Source organism: Tetrao urogallus, assembly GCF_951394365.1.
Source record: "Tetrao urogallus genome assembly, chromosome: 4".
In the NCBI taxonomy this organism is placed as follows: Eukaryota; Metazoa; Chordata; class Aves; order Galliformes; family Phasianidae; genus Tetrao; species Tetrao urogallus.
The window spans coordinates 26,237,389-26,258,496 of record NC_136817.1 but is presented as its reverse complement, the minus strand read 5'-3'; the positions used below and the strand labels follow the sequence as shown (position 1 = coordinate 26,258,496).

The 21,108-nt window shown below is 39.0% G+C and overlaps 1 protein-coding gene across 2 annotated transcripts in view; it reads left to right on the top strand.

Moving 5' to 3' along the window:
* ARHGAP24 (Rho GTPase activating protein 24) overlaps positions 1 to 20,236 on the top strand; it is a gene marked incomplete at both ends in the record, with an annotated part of 145,129 nt that extends 124,893 nt beyond the window's left edge. For both annotated transcript variants that reach the window (XM_079535129.1, XM_079535130.1), the window contains 6 exons: positions 2,336 to 2,543; positions 13,650 to 13,782; positions 14,719 to 14,792; positions 15,545 to 15,666; positions 18,215 to 19,283; positions 19,993 to 20,236. In XM_079535129.1, the coding sequence (XP_079391255.1) occupies positions 2,336 to 2,543; positions 13,650 to 13,782; positions 14,719 to 14,792; positions 15,545 to 15,666; positions 18,215 to 19,283; positions 19,993 to 20,236 (1,850 nt within the window). The remainder of the gene's footprint in view (positions 1 to 2,335; positions 2,544 to 13,649; positions 13,783 to 14,718; positions 14,793 to 15,544; positions 15,667 to 18,214; positions 19,284 to 19,992) is intronic.
* Between the last annotated feature and the right edge of the window lie 872 nt (positions 20,237 to 21,108).

Below are 21,108 nucleotides of genomic sequence, written 5' to 3'. Positions count from 1 at the left end.
AGAGAGTCTGGGAACCATTTTTGAAGCTGTCATGTGCCACTTCTTTCATCTGCCCATTGAACTGTGCCACAGAAGGCTCAAGTGATAAAGAATTGGTGTTCAGTGGAGTTTTTCACATCATCCCATTACTGAAAAATGACATAGACTTATTTCAGTGGATGTAAATGTGTGCTTATTTTTGGAAGGATGTGTTTCTTTTAACAATATCTCAGAATGCATAGACTTTGAAATTCAACTTCAGATTTCTTGGGGGTGATTTCTGGTCTGATTTCCCTAAAGATGCCACGTCTTTGGATGAAGGTCTTGGATGCCATCCCAAATGCAGAAGGGGTTTTGAAATCACCAAGTTCCTGTATTCACACTGATTCCTTAATTAACTTTCAGTGGATCTTATCCTAAATCATACTTTGTTTGGAAAGAGAGTTTAGGAAGTGGAGGGATTGAGGATTTCCTCTGTGCTGACCAGCAGAAACCCTTAAGTCAGACAGGTACAGGAAGCCCAAATTTATGTAACCCTCCTGCAATGCCCATAGGGAATTTGCAAGAGATTAGGGAGGAATGAAAGAAGTGGGAAAACATGATATCATCTGACAGTGTGAAGAAGCTGAGCTTTAATGGACACCAAATATTTTACATCATTCAGCATTCTTCTAAGCTTTTCAATCTGAAATTTTAAAAATTCATTATTTAATTGAAAATTTGGGGCTTTTGTTTTTTATGCAACATGGAAAAAAAAAAAAGGGAGGCTAATGAAGTGTGACTGTAATATTTTGTTCCCCCACTCTTCCCACTGCTATTTTTGGCAGCCACGCATAGGAGCTGAATGAATATCACAAAACGTGATGCTCTGCATCTCAGCCTAATTTCTGGACTTCTTTAGCTGGACATATATATTCTCTCCAGTCATTCTCTGTTATCATAAAAGTAATGGCACTTAAATACAGACCCCAGACCCTCAGGATGGGTGACTGACAGTTTGCTGTAACATCCTGGATCGCATGCACAATAACTTTCACTTCAAGGGCAGGCGTGAGTTATCATTTCTTTTGTTGCAGGAAAATCGTGTGCACTGAAGGTAACTCTAGAGAATGCTTCAGTCTGCATCCTGCCTTAGCTTGTGCTTACTTACTCATGTCTGCTAATTTGGGAGTGAATTAAGTTCTTGGGACGAGAGGCAAATTCTGTGAATGAAATTCTTGGGGTGAAAGCTCAATTCTGTGCTTCCTTTAGAAAAAAAACCAAAACAACTCCATTCCTCTTCTTGAGTATTTTTAAATTGGTACAAACTGTGTGCTCAGTGAAGGGCAGAATTTGTCTTATCGCTTTTATCCCTCACCTCCCCCATTTTATGACATAAGTAATTGCAAAAGGAGTCTTTCAAGTGTAGGTAGTTATTTGGTATTTAGTTTCTTATCATGGGCTGCCTTAGAACTGCTCATTGTGCTGCTATATATAGAAAATGAATTGCCATGCTCCAGCCCCAATTCTTGTCAACAAATGGTCTCGAGGGAGAGCTTCCATCACAGATGATATGCTGAACATTGCTGTGATAATACCAGTGATGGCTGGCTCTGCAGCTTGAAATGGAGGGAAAATAATTACCAAACAGTAACTGTCTTTTCAGTGCCCACAGTGATATCCTCAGATCAGGGTTGAAGTTAATTCTTTCAGTATAATTCTGTGTTCTGCTGATGTTAAAGCCAAATGCTAGCTTCCTGCAGTTTGTCTGACGTATTTCACCTTTCATTTCGTGATTATTTTTTTTTTTGTACACCATTTATAGTTGCGGAAGTGATAATGCAGCTGGTAAATTATAGGAATAATCTTTGCTTAAGTGGTGAAGTGTAATTGATGGTTTGGTTCAGAACAAATGAAATCCCAAGTTATATTTATAAATCTTTTCCCTTCTGCATGTGAAGATAATGTTTATATGTCATTGAAACTCACATGGAAACTACTTAGTTTTATATACATAATTAGACATGAACCAAAGTAAATGGAGATATGCATCACTTTTGAATCAGCAGTTTTGTGACAGAAAATCCTATTTATAGTATTTCTATTAATTTTGTCCTTTTTGTATTAAAAAAAAATCATTTACAGGCTATTTTTTATTTTTCTTTTAAATTAATGTTTGATAGCATTGTTGTAAAATATGCTTCCATCATATTTCTGTGAGGGGATCAAATGTGAAATTAAACGATTTATCCTTAAGAGAGGGGTGGATTTTTGTCCGTGCATTGAAGAGCCATAGATCTCATGGGTTGCAGGAGAAGACAAAGGCTCCTCATATCATTTGGTGAATCACAACTGAGTCCTACCTCTCTTCACACAGGTATTTTTGGCCAGAAGCTAGAAGACACTGTCCGATATGAGAAGCGATATGGGAACCGCCTGGCTCCCATGCTGGTGGAGCAGTGCGTGGATTTCATCCGACAGCGGGGGCTGAAGGAAGAAGGCCTCTTCCGACTGCCTGGGCAGGCTAATCTTGTCAAGGAGCTGCAGGATGCTTTTGACTGTGGAGAGAAGCCTTCTTTTGACAGGTAAACTCTTTTGGCTGCCTCCCACTCCCTGAAGCTTGGACAGAACACAGAGATCTGCTGCTGGATGACATTGCTAGAAAACATGTGGCATGGCAGAGAAAATGAGTGCTTTTACAGTTTTTCTTCACATTTCCTATTATAAATGTAAAATTTTCCTTTTTTTCCGACTTTGAAATTTAACTGCAAAGCATTTCTAGAGAAGTTTCATTTAGGAATTGTATCATTAATGTCTTGGATTAATGAAAAAGCTTTTATTTTAGTATCGTTTGAAATGCAGAGGTTTAGTCAGTTCAGCAAAGGAAGAAGTTGTTTTATCACCAATTGTGATATGTTCTGTTACTTATAAAACTGAAGATAAAATGACCATGCTAGTAAACCTAACTGGTTTTGAGGGTTCAGGTCCAACTTGTGTTCTAGTATTTATATAATTTTGCAAAGGTGAAGCCAAGAACCCAATACACTCCTGTAGATGGCTTCAACCTGTAAGGTCAACATTTTGGGTAAATTCAGCTCTCCTGCCATGAGCACTGATAGCAGTAGTTTGTATATTCAGAGGGTGCAGTCAGAGAAACAGAACCTGGGGATTATGAATGCCCCAGTCCCTTTATTAAACTGTATTTAGAGTTTATATGATGTTAGTGAAATTTCAGTATAAAGGACTGTTAAACAACTGTTGTCCTTGATGTGTGCTTTAAGTAACACACAAATATACTTCCTAAATGAAACTGGGATCCTTCATTCCCACTGAAGGCCTGATCTGCTTTAGGAGGAAGAAGCAGAACACATTTACTTTATGGGACCTTTGACTGATAGCAGTACAAGTAACAGGAAGAAAAGCACAGCTTGATCTTTTAGTGCAAAAACATGCCATGGTATGAACCTGATGGAAAACATTTACCTCCATACCCTCCCTGCTGCTCTGAAGTGAGCAAATTTGATATGTATGGAGATATGTGTTTTTCACAGATGCACAGAAGGCAGACATCTGTAGATCTCTTTTATCTTCAACAGCTTCCTCAGTTTTGACCCTCGCTGTGATAAATGGCAAGAATTTATAATGCTGTGGAAAGGGAAAGTGATTGTTTTCATTCGAGATTTATTAATTCTACATCAGTAGCTGAGAGTTAAGATGACTGACTAGAAGACAGTTTTATGCAGGAGGACTCTAGGAAGTCTGAGTACCACGATCAAGCTGCAGATGTCCCTGTTCATTGCAGGTGAGTTGGACCAGACGACCCATAAAGGTCCCTTCCAACTCAAATGATTCTATGATTCTGTGATGACTTAGCTGGTAACCATTTGTAGTATACTGACTGTTCAAATACTAACAGTAGAAAATTACAGTAACCAGGCACCATTTGGAGATCTTTTCCTTTCTTTGACGTTAAGCTAAATACTGCTGGTCATATCCTTGTATCTCTATTGCAGATACAAGTGGGCAAATGCAAGGGGCTGAAGAAACCAATAGTTTGTTTTTTTTCAAGTGTTTGTAAGCTGTAAGATTGTGGCAGAAATGTTAAGAATAATCTGCCCCCAGACTCCAGGAAGATGATGCGCTGAACACCCGCTGAGAGATACAGCTTGAAAGAAATACAGAGGGTCTATCTGTTCCAAACAAATGAGACCAGGGATGAACTTGCATAATTAATATTTTTTGCCAACTTATTTAACAATATCTGTAGCACACACTAATGAGACCCAGGAATAGGCATACCAGTTGAACTTCAGCAGATGAAATGAAGAAAAGATTATATGTGTCACTGCTGTGAAGTAGGCACATAATGTCTACTCTGGTAATGAGGAACATGAGCAGGAGTTACCTTTAAATGTCTGGTACTGTGATTCTTCTGAAGCTGAGGATTTATAGAACACCAGCTTTGTGTGCCTGAATGTCCTGGTTTTGAAAAGTTATTTTTCTGACTGTGTTTTCACATTCAAATTTGGAGATGATCTGTGAATGTAGCAAGTGTATCAGAAGTCAGATTTAAATTCTGCTCTCACTTCTGTCACTGGGCACCTTCTTTTATTGTACAATCTTTTGTTATAGTTGTATGCTTTGGAAGTGGAGTTGGTTTCACAGTAAAGTATTGTTTGGATTTGGGTAGCCTTTCTTTTTGTTCTGCTGAGCAGCAGCATGACCTTCAGGTTTGGAGGAATTGGTATGGAAGGCTGAGCTCTTGTAGAGTAGCCACAAGCTGAAAAGTTGCTGTACAGAAAAGAAGAATCTATGTTAAGGGGAGTCTCTGCTTAGTTCCTCTTATGGAGTTTGAGATCTACTGTGTTTGTTTTGTATTTACCTGTTTGTAGTCACAAGTGTATAGTGCAGGATATACCTGGGTTTTGTTTCTTAATCTTCCTTCCCATATTCTTATGCATTGATAGTAATAAAGAGTTAGCATTTAGAGCTTGGATGACAGTTTCCTTTGATGGGACAAGGAACAATGGAATCCAGGTCACGCTTACATAGCAGTGCTGGGTCACTAGCTCTGACTGGGACAGAGACTAGCTTCTACCGGTACTGGAAGTCATACAAAGAGCTGATGTTTGAGTAGTTTGCCATTTTTCATGGTGACCTTTTTTCTGCATTTAGGTGCACGTAAGTGAAACAAAGGCTTTCTAACAAATGAAGTCACTGTGAAATGTGTATGTACACGTGCATGAGTTTCTTCATGAAATTAAAATATTATTAGCTAATCTTTTCTTTATGCTGTGTTAACTTACTCAGTAAAGATAGAAAGCTTTTTCAGAAGCAGGAGGAAAAATGAAGGTAAGTTTTTATGGCTAGAGTTAGTGCTTATTTTGCCTTTCTTTTAAGATACAGCTCTTAAAGCACCTTATGGGCACAGGGAGATGAAGTTCGGATGCACAGATGTCTTTTGCTGTCTAGTGACCTTGAAGTAACTGCTGTCCGCAGTTCTGTGGACACCCTGCCCTTCTTCTCTCCTATGCTCTTGTCTGTGCCCGTTTGACTAAGACAAATGAAGCAGAAGGAGTATGGCACGTTTTAAAGAAGTAAACCAGACTTGCTCAAAGGATTAAAAAAATAAAAATAAAAAATCCATGTTTTGTAAACATAAGGCATGTTTGACAAATTGTAACTCTCATATGAGTTGGCAGATGGATGTGCTGTGCCACAGTCAGTAACAAAAATGCAGTGAATCCAGAGAAATTCAGATGATGGCAAAAATCTTCACATATTAATTTGTATTAATTTGAACTTGATCTTTTTTGATAGACTATTTTAATTTACAGTTGTTGAAGAACTGTGAGCTTTATGCAATTCAATTGGAGTGGAACCTATAAGTGAAATTTCTAAAACTTGCAGAATGGCAAAATCCAACATCCATCTGAAACATCCAGTGTCCTATCTCTCTGCAGTGAAAACTAGCACATCAGCATTTCTTGTAGTCCTTGAAAGGGAAGGTATAGTTGCTAAAACAGAAAAATGCTGATGCCTTTTGTATGAAGAAAATAAATAATAGTGAAAAGTGAATGTTGGTTAAAAAAAAAAAAATCAATAAATGTGTCACTCTGCATGTTTGTGACTCTACATACATACTGTCTGCTTCTGGAACTAGTGCTGCAGTGAGGCAATCATTTGTTCTCACTGCTGTTTGAAACATTAGCATTTCTATGTAGAATTGTCTCCTTTAGGGAATCCACTTTGCTTGTCCATAGGTTGGAGATTTCCCTCTTCTTGTGTGGCTTATATTTTAAATTTCAAGTACTTCTCCTGCAATTACAAATCGGACATTTGTAAAGATACAAAGTGGATTATAAGTATTTGATCTGTAAAATTAGCATAGCATCTGCATAAAGAAAATAACAAAGGTTTGTTTTGCAATTTTTACATAGAAAGGAACAAAAATTGATTTCCCTTTTTATATCATCTCATTCCATCCACTGTCCGTCACAGTTATTACCAGAAGACATGGCAGTTATGATTTCTCAGGGAGAAAAAAATATTTGAAATGTCCCTGAAATGGATATTAAACATGATTAAGATACTGAGCATATTAATCCATTTTTGTGGCTTGGATTTTCACAACTATAATAATCTATGTACATAGCCCTGTGATTCAGTGGAGTTCAGAATTACTGAGCTTACGTGCCTGCATCTGTGAGTATGCATAGGAGAAAAGGCAAGTACGTGCTTGCACATTTAACAAAGCAAAAGCCCTATTGCATCCTCTTATGTGTATCAGTCCCTTTTGAGAAGAATGCAGTGTATGATAGGATAAAATACTCACTGTTACTGTAGTCGCCATTGCCATTTTTTGAGAAAGGGATAAAGTGGCAGTATGCAGTGGCTGACAAATATTAGCTGCTGCTCACTGGAATCACATAATCCAGAACGTGGAGCTGAATATATCCCTGTGCATTTAATTACTGGGATTGTCAAACAAAAGTAGGTGTTTGATAAGGATGGTACAAAGAAGGTCATTCGAACAACATACACAACTCAATATATAGAGAATGCACTGCCTACCAGTCATTACTTCATCCCCTCTCAGTGAGGGCATAGTCAAAGGATATTACCAATTAATTTCAATTGCAAACTTGACCTGACTGACTGATTTTAGGATAGACTCCCGTAAACTCCATGTGTCTGCGTGTATCCTGAAGACAGTGAACACTGCATGTGTTTTAGAGAAGACAGGGAAGATGCAGTGCACGTGGGAATAGTGGCTAAAGGATGAACTTGGCAAGGGCGCTAAATTTTATTTTCAACCTGTTGAGCAGATGAAATCAGGGAGAATGAATAAAGTAGATCTATAAAGAAATACTCTGATCCCTGCTGGAATAATTATGCTGTGTTTTGTGTATCTTTTCTGAATTAAGGTACAACAACTGAATATTAGAAAAATCTAACAAGGCAAATGTTTTGTACCATGGAAGTAACTGTGCTTCCAGAAAAAACTCAGCATTTTTTAGCCCTGAGGCAGTCATCTATCAATATACTTCAAGCTTTTAGGGCTTAGCAGCTCCATGTAAAGCTGAGTTCTAGGAGGTGAATATATGTGACATCTGAAAGCATAATGCTGAAGTATTTTGATCTTTTTGTTCTTTGCAATGTGCTACTAGCATTATTGAAGAACATGGAAAAATGTTAGAGGAGAAAAGAAAGACACACCTTTAATTGCCATTAAGGCTGATTAGTGTTTTTGAGGAGGTAGCATCACCCTCCTCAGAATGGTTCTTCTGGGCACTGCATGGGCCTTGGTGCTTTGGTAATTTAGCAAGCAGCATAGTTGCCTTTGCAATCTCATCCTCCAGATACAAAACATGTTTTAAAATTTAGGTGAATGCAAGAAAGTGGGATGCATCTGCACTGGCACTATATGGGCTACGAGTAAATGATGACTTGAAAATCACTAGTTAAATAAAGTTTTCTGTTTTCCAAACACAATCCTGTACATAAGAGCTTGTTTAGAAATAGTTCCCTCCAAGGAGAGGCTTTATTCCTTCCCTAGAGGAAAAGCACAGTAATCCCTACACAAAGCACTTACGTAAAATGAAGTCTTTACTAGAAAGCGGGTTCCTGCCAACACAAATGACCTTAAGCTTGTGTAAATTGCCGTCTATTTCTGCCTGTGGCGATCCAGGCTTCCTTCCCTGATCCTCACAAATGACACTCTGCTCATCAGTTATGCGTCTGGAACTACTTCAATTCTAATCCCGGCCCTCTTTCTATCCAGCTAGCAGAAATAGCCTCTGCATATGACAAGAGTTAAGAGACTTAATCTAGCAATTAAATACACGTTAAGAGATGCATTTCTTGTGTGATGCAAAGGGTCATTAAATCAGCTTAATTGGTGTCCTGCTGCAGGAGTGTGTGCTTTTAGTTATTGGCAGAGAATGAGCATTGGGCGTTGCATTGTGTGAATTTCAGTTTCAGAAATGGAGTTGAAAAGACATTGCTTTGTACTTGTTGCTGTGCGGCTGTGATTTAACAAGGAAATAAGTGTTCTCCACTTGCCAACAAGTCAATTCCTTTACTACGCACATGGACTTTTTAAGAAAGGATGGCACTTTCAAAATAAGAGGAGTGTTTTAAAACAGCCTTATATAAGGCTTGGGGATAAGGTCTGTCAATCTGAAGTATTTCTTGTGCTCACTCCCCTGAATGGGTCCCTGAAAGATAGCATGGATCTCAAGCTTATGAACACAAGGACGAAGGAGAAGAATATGTGGGTTGTGTTTTTTCCTCTTAATAGATCAGTAGACTTGATGATCTTTGCAAGTCCCTTCCAATCGAACAATTCTAAATAATTTGTTAAGCTGAAACATGAGAGATTCTCAGGATCATTTCTCTTTTATTTTTCAGCAAGGGTGTGACCAAATAGTGTAAGAGGAACTCAGAGAGGTTTTTAAAGTCTCTGTCCTTGGAGATAATCAAAAGTAATTAGGTGAGGCACTAAAAAACCTGCTCTAATTGGGCTGGTTTTGGGCAGGGGTCTGACTAGGTGACCTCTGGTGATTCTATGAAGTTTACTCAAAATAGAACCAAGTTTTTGTGGCAAGGAAAACAAAAAGACTTTGATGCATGTTTCACAAGTTGTGGGCAAGACTTCAGCTGGTACTTAGCTTTTGCACTATGCTGTTTGTACTGTATGTATGTTGTGTAGGAATATGATTCCTTGAATGTACCTGCACAAGGGGACAGGCATCGCATAGGTCATTCTACCAATTATGTTATGCATATGAGCTTTGCATTTTTGGACCAAAGCCTGACTCCATCACTCGTATACACCTGGTTCACTGTAACACTACCAAACGCAGGCTTTGCCCTGCCAGCCTTTGAGTACTGGTTTCTCAGCGCTAACTATGCTATCATTCTCTCTATAAAGAGCTACGCATATTTGTTACATTCCTTGGTGTTGCTCAGTTGTGATGTTTCAGCAGCGATTGATAGTGGGCTCTGGCATCTCATCCTGCCTGTTGACTAGGAGCAGTGTGCACACTAGGCAGCCATTAACTCTTCCTCCCAAGTCAAAAGGACATCTGTAGTGGTCTGAGAGAGCTTCTCCATAAAACTTGAACGCAGCAACATAACCACCAACTCATGTGGTCGTTCAGGATGTGGTGGTGATGGAAAGTTTCTGTTTGCAGGATTGTGATCTGTGACATATTTCAAATGACGGAGATGCAATTCCAGTAATTCGGGGATGTACTGACACACCAACTGTTTGTACTGTTCTCCTTCATTTTATTACCAGAATTCTTGAATTTAATTATAGCTTCCCAGTTTGTTGTTCCCTGCTGTTTGTTCTTTGTGCAAACTGTATATGTCATCATGGTCTAAGCTATTTTTGGCACAGCATTAATCTTTCTGTACAGTGACCCTGCCCTGTTCTGTTTCCTCTCTGAAAGCTGTTGAGGAGCTTGTTGGCTTTGTGCTCTGAAGCGCTGACTCCAGCTCTCTGAACACACGAGTGTGAGGGTTACACGGGGATTTCTGGCGACCTGCTGGGCCTCAGTTATTTTGTTTATGGTGGAGAGGCTGAAAATCTCCAGGCAGTGTAATTGGTCTGACAGCCACTTCCACAGTGTCTGCATATCACAAAGAAAAGTGCTGTCAAGCAGCACTGCCACGAGGGATATTAATGACAAAGTTTGGATGAATGGGGCTTTGGATATGTGTAGTCTGATGACTAAGGAGAGGCTGTGGTGCATATGCATTTGTAATGTCTTTGCATTGACTGTGGTGGAGTGCTCTTTTGGCAACGTATCAGCAGTGAAGCAATATCTGTGTTGTAGTGAGGTAAGCAACGTTTCTCGGTCTAGCACGAGATGCTGAAATAAATTGGTTCTCAGCTTGCTGCTGCTTGTTGTGTTGCATCCAATTTTCTGCTTTGTGCTTTCTCATTTCACATTTGTAATTGTTCATTCTGCACCTGGAAAAATCTTGCCTCCATTAATGAGGGTTGTTCCAGTGTAGATAACAGGATGTTCTGCCAGAATTTGCATTCTCTACTTTCATAGTTCTTAATGAATTCTTTTAATCATGTTAATGACAAATGCCCAATCATTAAACACTTTGATATTACAATGTCAAATAGCAAAAGAAGAGTCAAGATAGGTGTGATTATTAAGTTGCTGTAGTTGTACTGGCTCTAGGACATATGGAAAGTGTCATTTCTTAAACTGATTGTTTTAGCTGGAAAAAGTCCAAGAGGTAAAAAGCACTCTTCAGGCTTTGAAAAGATCCATGGATTGATTACTGGTCACGGAGATGGCGATCAAGGAAGGTATGCAGATGCTGATGGCTGACCTGGATTGTGGATACAACATAGCAGATAGGAAATGAAAACAAATCCATCTCCATCTCAAGAGAGCTTAGGTTTGATAACTCCTTTGAAACTCACAGCTCTCCTCTGCAGACATTGATTAAACAAAGTCCCCAGCAGTGTTTCAGCACAGTTTAACGGAATTTGTAAGAGAACAATTGATATCATCTTATTTTGCAATCCCACCATCTTGTGGCAGTCTGTGGCATTGCCTTAGCATTTGGTCTAAGCACATTAATTTAAAAGATAGCAAGTGTGTCCCCGTCTACTAACGATTACCTCAGCTCAGAAAACACCTTTCTGTGGACTCAGATATGTATTTCAGGACCTTACTTTGAGTATGTGAGTCTTTCTATATTTTTCTTGCTCCTTGGCACTCTGTCTTTCATTTCTCTCCCTGTTCCTCTTCAGCAGAACCAAAGCTTTTAACACATAATGGACCTGACCCTTCAGGATGTTACTGGATACATGCTTAATATTGAAAGAAGAAAAATCATAAATTGCTTCAGAGTTGGGGGTTTGGGGATTTATTTTTCCTTCTTCAACCTTTTTCCCATCTGCTGTGACCTTCAGGAGCAAGTATTTTCCTGCACACAAAGGGATCAGTGTATGTGTATGGATAAATTGTACACAGTTTTACACAAGTAGTCCCCTGGAAACATGTGGGTCAGCAAGGCCTGAGGAGTTTCCTTTTTTAGTAAAAATAATAATGCAAATCTTGAGACTATATAAACGTAGAGCAATCGGAGTTCAATTCTCTGCTTATTCAGTGCGTGCTCCCTCTCATGCTGCAGTGTCGGGCTGTATTAGAGCTGCCAGCTCTAATGGAGTGAGTACCCGAGAAATCAGGATCTGTGCAGTGAGACCTCAGGTGGTTGTGCAATTGGTAAGAGGTTCTGTTGGCCAACATATCAAGAAGGGCTTTAATTCATATCTGGATATAGGATAGGTAGAAAGCAAAGGATAAGGGCTGAACCCGAGCTAGCATTCAAAATTTCATAATATGGTGCAACTATCTCTAGTTTCATGTATAATCCTTTTTCACATGTATCCAAGAGGGGTAGAAACACAGGACTCCTGTTTCCAGTCCACACATGGTTAGGCTTGCAGTCTGGGGTTGCAACCCAGGGATTAGAATTTGCACCTTCTTTAAAAATGCAGTTTTGAGTTAATGCTTTATTTATAAAGTTTCTCTAGAAAGCCCTTTCATACATGTTTTGGAATTTTTGTTGGCATATTTTTCATGGTTGAAATAACAGTGTTTTCTGGGAATTTGTTTCAGGGAGGGTGGTGGTGGTTAACATTTAAATATATACCGTGCTTATCGCCGCTCTTCTTCTGTTCTGACTTAGATTGCACATACCTGACCATGTTAATCTAAGGTTGTTCCCATCATTCTTGTTAAGATTTAACTTAGTTAAAACTATTCTTGTTGTAACAGAGATCGTTCACTAATAATGATTAACATACTTCTAGCAGAGCTTAAGAACACCAAATACCAGTGGTTACCTCCAAGAGACTGCAAATTTAAAACAGTTTTAAGCATTAAGTCTTAGAAAAAGAGAAAACATGCTGATGCACACTGCAGAAATGTCTTTGCATTACTATGTTACTTTTTTCTTCTGAAGTTAGCATCATCTAGAGTCTGTTTTTCAGACTTCTCAGAAGTCAAAGGGAAGGCTATCAGCTAGCAATACAACTCCTTATATGAATCAGGGAAAGCATGTGGAACATTCCAGTAAGGAAGGATTTGAAGTCTCGAGCAGCTAAATCCAGAGGATTCAGAAGTAATACGGGCTTTCTTTATGCATTATTCTGTTTTTAGCTATTATTTTCATAGAAACACTCTTAAGTTTCTGTAACATAACTTTACACACTATAGAAAGTCTTAAGAAAGTTTTATTGCATGTATAACTTGTGATATTATTCTTTGTCCCCATTTTTTGCTTTTAATATGCCTGATAATCAACTTGGGATGCCACTGCAGATTCAGCAAAGAAAATATCTAAGTTTCCATAAATGGAACTACAAGAAAGCATTTGTTATAGTGTGACCCTTTGCCCTAAAATACTGCCTGCTGCTCTAAGTACTCAAACATTTCCTAAATTTGAGTGACTTACAGTGTTTTGCCTTATCCAGTACAAGATGGAGTTGAAATTCATTTCCTGGGATTGACATTTATGTTTAATAAAGTTTTCTGTTTAAAAGTGTAGCTGAAAGGCAGAGTAGTAACAGAACCATAGAATCACAGAACATCCCAAGTTGGAAGGAGCCCATGAGGATCATCAAGTCCAACTCCTAGTCATTTTGCAAGACCCCATAGGAAAAAGATGAATGTCAGGTTTGGATTGAAGACATGAAATATATGATCTCCATGCTTACTTAATGCTTATATCAAAATAAATTATACAAGTGGGGACGTTTTGGGAGCAACAGCATATCTGAGAGGAGAATAATTTAATATAATGTATCAATACGATGTTAGGTTGCTGGCTTTGGTCCAGATGAAATGCACCATGTAGCTAAGAGATTTTGGATCTTTTCAATACCTATGTCTACAAATTGGGTCCTATTTGTAATTATTTATAATAATGCACCAACACGGTTGACAAATTTACATTTGCAGGTATTCTTACAAGTTGCTTACAGAACAACAAAACTAAAAGCAGATTACAGAGATGATCTATAAATATACATAGTGTTGATAGTAAAATCTAGAATGACAATCAAGAAGCTAAGCAGAGGTTTTTAGCCTGTTAACTGCATAGTATCTTCCTGGTTTGCAGTAATGCCCTATTGTATTCCAACCCAACAGCAATACAGATGTGCACACGGTGGCATCACTGCTGAAGCTGTACCTAAGGGAACTCCCAGAGCCAGTCATACCATATGCAAAATATGAAGATTTTCTTTCCTGTGCCAAAATGCTCAGCAAGGAAGAAGAAATGGTGAGTCTGCATGTTGCGTACAATGAATAAAAAGATTGGTATGTTATAACCTGTTCCAGTTTTGAGGAATGGAGATGCAAGTAATTACATATCCTAATTTAAGTCTTGTTTGTATTAACTGAGGCTCTCTTTAAAGGAAAATAGTTGCTACCTATGTCAGGCTCAGCATAACCTTTGCTGCATTTATTGCACATCATCAAATTCAGTCCAAATGAACATCTCTGTGGCCAGTAGCTTCCATTTTGCCTAGGAAACATTTTATCTTTTCACGGATCATCATCCAGAGCTGAAATATAGATGGTTTTAGTAGTTTCTACCCAATTTGTGCTGTTAAATCAGATTATTTTCTTCTAAGTGTTCTAGGATGCCACATTTCACTGACTTTAGACTGAAGACCATAGGGCTCTATTCATTGCCTATCACTGAATCAGAAGCATCAGAAAGATGTCTGGAAGTGGGCAACTATCCAAAACTTTTTAAAATTTGCATAATATAGATGAACTTAGTATGGGTTCTGAGGTACATTAAGTGCCCTGCAATGGCAGAGGAATACCCTTGTATTAGTCTGAAGAAGTAATAAATGAAGCTTGATTTTTACACTGTTATGTGTGCTTATGGGTAATCAAGTCAACACAGTGTTTTCCAAATAAAAATAAAGAAGCTCATTCTTTTGATTGCAGTCTGTTGTTCTAAATTTCTAAGGTTATTATAACTGTTTAATTCCGTTTTGACTTTTCAAATTCTGTTAGAACTGGACCCTTCTTCTCCTTAACCCTCCAGTTAACTGGGAGGAGAATGAGCCCCTCCTTTCCAACCATCTCCAATTGCAGTTTCTTTGATGTGTTTATTGTCTTGAAACTGAAATTATCAGCATTTTTCAGTGACAAAATACTAAGAAACTCTGCCTCCCCACTTTGTTTTTAACCACGTATATAGGGCCTGATAGAATTAGTGAAGCAAGTGAAGAGCCTGCCGGCTGTCAATTATAATCTGCTGAAATACATCTGTAGGTAAGTGCCCTTGCAAGAACATCACAGTGATATTTATAGCTGTTAGCTGACAGAGAGATTTGTTTGCATTTGGACTCTGAAGGAAAAGTATTACAGAATTGGAGGAGTGGTTAACTTCAGTGATTGCACTAAAAACCTGCTTACTGCACTCATTTCTAATTCGCTTTATCAAGATGCAGTTATGAGGTGACTTAATAAGCAAGCTGCCAAAAGTACAGAAGTGGATATATAAGTCCTCTTCCTAGGACACAGTTTTCCCATTTATAATTGCAGTTATTGGCCTTAGCTGTGCACTCCTGAGGCATGGTAGCACTGTAAACTGCAGCATCTGGTAGAATAGTTTTGTAGAAATGAGCAAGATCTTAAAAATGTGTCTTGAAAAGTAGTAAAGTGTGTAGCAAAGGATGTTCTCAGCATAGGAAACATTCGAAAATAAATTTAAACTTCTCCTAGTTGAGAGTTTGCATTTTGAGGATATTTTATGAGCCAAATAACTGATTGCGTATGTTAGAGAAAGTCATTGTCTTCAACAGAGTTATCTTAAAATTAGATCAGAGAGATATTTTTTTTAACAGTGTATCATTTTTAAGAAAATATTAAGACACTGAGTATAACTTTGAGCTTCCAAGACATTCCTTCACAATTTAGAGTGGAATACTCAGACTACGTTAAGAAACTATTGTATGTTTTGATTATTTTTTTTCTTTCCTTCCTTTTAAAATGTTTGTTAAAGGCATATTTCTTCCTCACAGATTCCTGGATGAAGTCCAGTCTTATTCAGGCATAAACAAAATGAGCGTGCAAAATCTGGCTACTGTTTTTGGCCCCAACATCCTCCGCCCTAAAGTGGAAGATCCTTTGACTATCATGGAAGGTGAGTTGACTGTAAATAACTTGAAAGAGAACGAAAGAATATCTTTAGGTTTATTAACAATTACTAATCCATGTGGTATATACACTACATTCTATGTCCATTTTAAAGACACAGAACTCTTCAGTGTGGATAGACAGCTGAGATAAATCTTCCAAGATACTATAAAAATGACTACAGTTTATAGCATTGCAAACAGACCTTGCATGAGATTGTGCTGCCTTGGCAGCTTAATTAAAAACTTTTTTTTCCCCTCTACGCTTGCTCCAAATACGGCGTGTTCTTTCCCAGCACGTGCAGGATAAGTGCAGTTAACTGCATCACCTGCAGTTCTTAAGGGTCAGATATGTTTTCATAGATTCATATTGCAGTGGCCCATCATTCTCCATAAACTCACATGATGCCTTTTCTCTCTCCAAATACTTGTTTCCTAGTATGCTTGATTTAGTTAACCTACCCAGAAATAAGGGCTGTAAACAGTCCTTGCACTGTACATTGTATTAAAAACTTGTAGCTTGTTTATTTGGGACTGTGTGAATTTGTTTTCCTTTGAATATGATGTTTTTTCTTTTTTCAAGATAATTGTGATTCTCATAGACTTTGTTCATTTACTGTTTTATTCCCTTCTTCTAAAGCTTTCATCCTCATCCTATTGTAAATGGACAGAAATGTAGTGTCTCCAAGTCACATAATGAAAGAATACAAAAATATTTCTAATTGTTCATTAGATTAAAAATACAAGTAAGTATTTTTAATGATGACTTTCATCACTGGAGTCAATGAGAATCTCACTGAGGCTGAGACCCTCAACCTGTCATACCTCCCAGGATAGCATTTACTGCTGGGATACCATGTATCTTCAGACCACCTGGGAAAAAAGGAGGCAAATCAAGATTTGGGATGGGATGAGAGTAGTTAGCTAGTCAAAAAGGAGAAAAAGAAGTCATCCTCTGGGTCTGTGTTTTTTCAGAGCTGGCTACTGCCAGTATTTTACGTGAAAGCTTAAATGAGAAAGATGTTTTAAGTGGGTGGAAATGGAAAATACTGATTTTTTTTATTTTTTTTTTAATGTCTGAAAACATCTCCAGACAGCTTCTCAACAGCCCACAAGCTTAGTGGCTGCTTTAGGAGGTGGCATGGATACTATGCTCATTGAAGGGAAATAGTATATATTTTTTTCACTTGAGGAAACAGTTTTAACTAAACAGATTTATGACTTCTCATACTTCTCTTATAGAAGTAAACCTTTTAGAAATAAACCTTTTAGATTTGACATGGACTGTGCTGATGTGCAGTTGGGCTGCTCATAGTTAAATACGTGGGATCTTTGTTAACAAAGACTACACATTGAATAGTGCCTCTGTCCAGCCTTCCTCACTGCTCTTTGCTTTTTGGAAGAGAAAGCTTGACAATGAAAAGTGCTCTTCTTGCATAGCCTTTTAAAGCCAAGCATGAAGCTATGTGCAGCCATATCTGTATAATGTGGATGAAAAGTTGTTTTGTCTAGTTCAAGTGAGATTTTCCTGACTTCCAATTGCAGGCTAATTTGAATGATCTCTTAGTAGTTGTATTTTAAAAGGCTAGGTTATAAAAATCCGGAATATTTAAAAGGAGTTGATATGGCACAATGGGAAATTCTTGATTAAAAGGGCACAGCCTGCCTCTGAAAGCACTCTAGAAGTTTAAAGATAGGATGATTGTTATAAATATTCTGACCTTGTTCCTGAGAGATTCTTTACAGTACTTAGTGAGATTCAGTTTAAAAAAATAGTTGTATGTCTTCATTACCCTAAGTCCAGTTATGAATGGTAGTGTGTAAATTGTGCAGTCGAGCGGTGTGCACACCAAGGGGTTATTAGAGAGGCAGCCATTTATTAGAGGTACTCAGAAGTTGTGGTTCTGCATTAGTTCCATACTGTGCATGGAACATACATAACATGACACAGTTGCCTGTTTGCATGTAGTTTAACTACAGACAGGTTAAAAGCATTCACATGAAATAAATTCTGTCACATTATTACCCTGTTAGATCCCAAAGACTAAATTGTTGTTATTCCAACAGTGCAAATCCCTTGCCTGCCACTTTTCTTTTAAACTACCGCATGAAAGTGCTTTGCCAGAAGGGGTCTTTGGTTTTAAAAATGATTGCCACAATAACTTGAAGCACATTGCTCACATTGCTTATAATGACATTATCATTTGCTGCTCATAAACTCCTTCCGTAGTATCTCGGGGATGCAAAAACTGTCATGGCAATAGTGTCTTTGCAAAAATTGCTGTTATTATGGGGTCTGTGAGGAATGCTGGCTTGTTCTGATGGAAAGAAGAGGTGGTGCTGATCTGTCCTGGTATGCAGATGCATTTTGGACACCTTAAACATCCAGGGTGTTAAACTGGTAGTCATTTTGGGTAAAAAAACTGTGGTTATTTTGGGTAAATGTTTCTATAAATAGGATTTTTGCTAAGTATTTGTGGAATCTGAGCCATTAAGTTTATTTATGCCCCAAACAGGTCATTAATTACCATGTGCTTGCTTGGTACCTTCTTTCAGGTACGGTAGTAGTCCAGCAGTTAATGTCAGTGATGATAAGCAAACATGAAGAGCTGTTTCCCAAGGATGCAGACCCTGATGTGGGACCCGAAGTGTGCAACAATAACAATGAAGTGCCAAAAAAGGCAATCGTTGGACAACTACAAAACAAAGAGAACAACAACACAAAGGAGACAGCAGTGAGGCGCTGCTCTTGGGATAAACCTGAGTCTCCCCAAAGGGGAAGCATGGACAATGAGTCTCCAACTGCGCTGCCAGGCAGCAAGACCAATAGCCCTAGAAACAGCATCCAGAAATTAGATGTCACCAGAAGCCCACCACTCACGGTGAAAAAAAATCCTGCTTTTAATAAAGGCAGTGGCATAGTCACCAACGGGTCGTTCAGCAGCTCTGTGGAGAGCCATGAGAAGAGCCAGACCTTACCAAACTGTACCCTGCAAGCCAGGAGGACATCCTCCCTGAAAGGACCGGTGACTAAGATGGGCACACAAAGCATGCAGAATGGAGGTGTGAGGATGGGAGTATCTAGCACTGATGGGCTCACCAACACCCTCAACAGCCGAAGCCCAGGCTGGGCACCCAATGGCTGTGTCACACTGAGGGACAACAAGCAGAAGGAATCAGTGAGTGAGTCGGGTCAGCACAATAGGCTCTCCACCTATGACAATGTCCACCAGCAGTTCTCCACAGTGAACTCTGATGACAAACAGAGTGTGGACAGTGCTACCTGGTCAACATCCTCCTGTGAAATATCCCTCCCTGAGCACTCTAACTCCTGTCGTTCATCCACCACCACCTGCCCAGAGCAGGACTTCTTTGCGGGTAACTTTGAAGACTCTGTGCTGGATGGACCACCACAGGAAGACCTCTCTAACACTGGTGACTATGAGAACAGAAGTGACCGAAGGAGTGTGGGGGGCCATAGCAGCAGAGCCACCAGCAGCAGTGATAACAGTGAAACGTTTGTTGCCAACAGTACTAACAATCATAGTGCTCTGCACAGCCTGGTGTCCAGCTTGAAGCAAGAGATGGCCAAACAAAAACTTGAGTATGAGACAAGGATAAAAAGGTAAGATGGAGCGGTGTTACCATCTCATTTCTTTCAGAGCTGATGTGTTAAATTTTTCTTCTAGTATCACAACTCAACTGGGTTTGTTGCAAAGCAATCCTTTGCCACAGTTGTGACGTATTGTCCTAATGGCACCAGAAATAAATCCAGAACCTTACAAGTTTCTCTGGAATCTAACTAATGAAATCAGTAGCTTCCATAATGATTTCATTAATTGATGCCTGCTCTTTGGAGGCTGAGACTTTCAATGAAATCAGTGTCTTAGATCACTCCAGCTGTAGTTTTCGGACTGTCAGACTATTCTTGTAAATAGATTTAAATCAGCTGATAAAAATCAGGGACTCAGAGCATTATTTTGACCGCTTAAATGACACAATTACAACTACAGTGGGAGCTGGGAACCAGTATTTGCAGGAGTAAAAGACTTCCCTAGGTTGCTTGCTAGAGAATTGAGTGGAGCTGGTTGTCCCTGTGCGCAATAACCAGTGGCTGGTATCGTGCATTTTCTAAATGAGCTACAGAGTAGAGAAGCCATTTGGGAATGGATTGCTGATGAAACTGTGCTTTGTAGGTAAACTTCTAAGAAACTCAATCTAAGCTTTGTAAATGAAAATGCAATTGCATGAAATTGTGATGGTGTGCATTTCTACACAACTGAATGGGAGGAGTGCTGTTCAGGAGCTGTCTGCTTTTATTTTGGTTTCTGCAGCTTGGAACAGAGAAATCTCACCCTGGAGACGGAAATGATAGCCCTGCATGAAGAGCTGGATCAAGAGCGGAAGAAGTTCACTATGGTGGAAATCAAAATGCGTAATGCAGAACGGGCCAAAGAGGATGCAGAGAAGAGGAACGACATGCTGCAGAAGGAAATGGAGCAGTTTTTCTCTACTTTTGGAGAACTGACAGTGGAGCCTCGCAGACCAGAAAGGGGCAACACCATCTGGATCCAGTGAGCATTGGAGGCTTTGACTGTGGGATGCTGGGAAAGGGCTTAGGGGTATTATACTGAGTCAGGTGGCTGGTCACCTGTCTGTCTGAGGCTAGCACTCAACATAATGTTATAGACTCTTGAAGGAAGAAATCGTACATGTTAACCACTCATATCTACAGTGTGTACTTATCAAGTCATACTCTTTGGATGCTTCATGAGACTACTGTCAAGTGTCACAACTGGATATGTGTATATAAATTTAAAAAAAAAAAAAACATCTTAGAGAGTGAGAGATGTATCTCAAGAAATATTTTAATTCAAGTCTTGTATTTAAACTGGTAAATTGAAATGTTGTTGCAATCAAGCTTTATATCAAGGCTTTTCTCCCTTGCACTTAACATAAGCTATTTTTGACATTGTGTTACCATCAGCTTATTTTGTATATCAAATGTTTTTTTTTGTTTTGTTTTGTTCCTCCCTCTTGTTGGGGAGTGAAGATAAACAGATACATAAAGGTACATGTGCCAATGGTTAGCACTAGTCTGTGTCGCTTTTGAAAAAGAGAGCTGGATGAGAAGGAGCAGCATGCTGGGGATGGCAAATGGGGCACTAATTTAAGAGAATTGATGACCTGACTAAAGTTACCAGAGCTCTTGTATCAAATACCCTACAAGGATATCACCAACATTGAGCAGTCAGTATTCAAAGAACAGAGAGGTTTGAGAGGAAATGTAGTGGTAACGAGTAAGAAGGTGGGAGAAGGGGCAACTCAAAGAGAAGTTGATCTATAGAGCCAGTGCTTTTTGGGGTACTCTAGCACATCCCTGTGGTCACTGCAGCTCAGAACAGGGATATAAACCGTGCTTTGACCACTGTTGTGACTGAATTACCCCA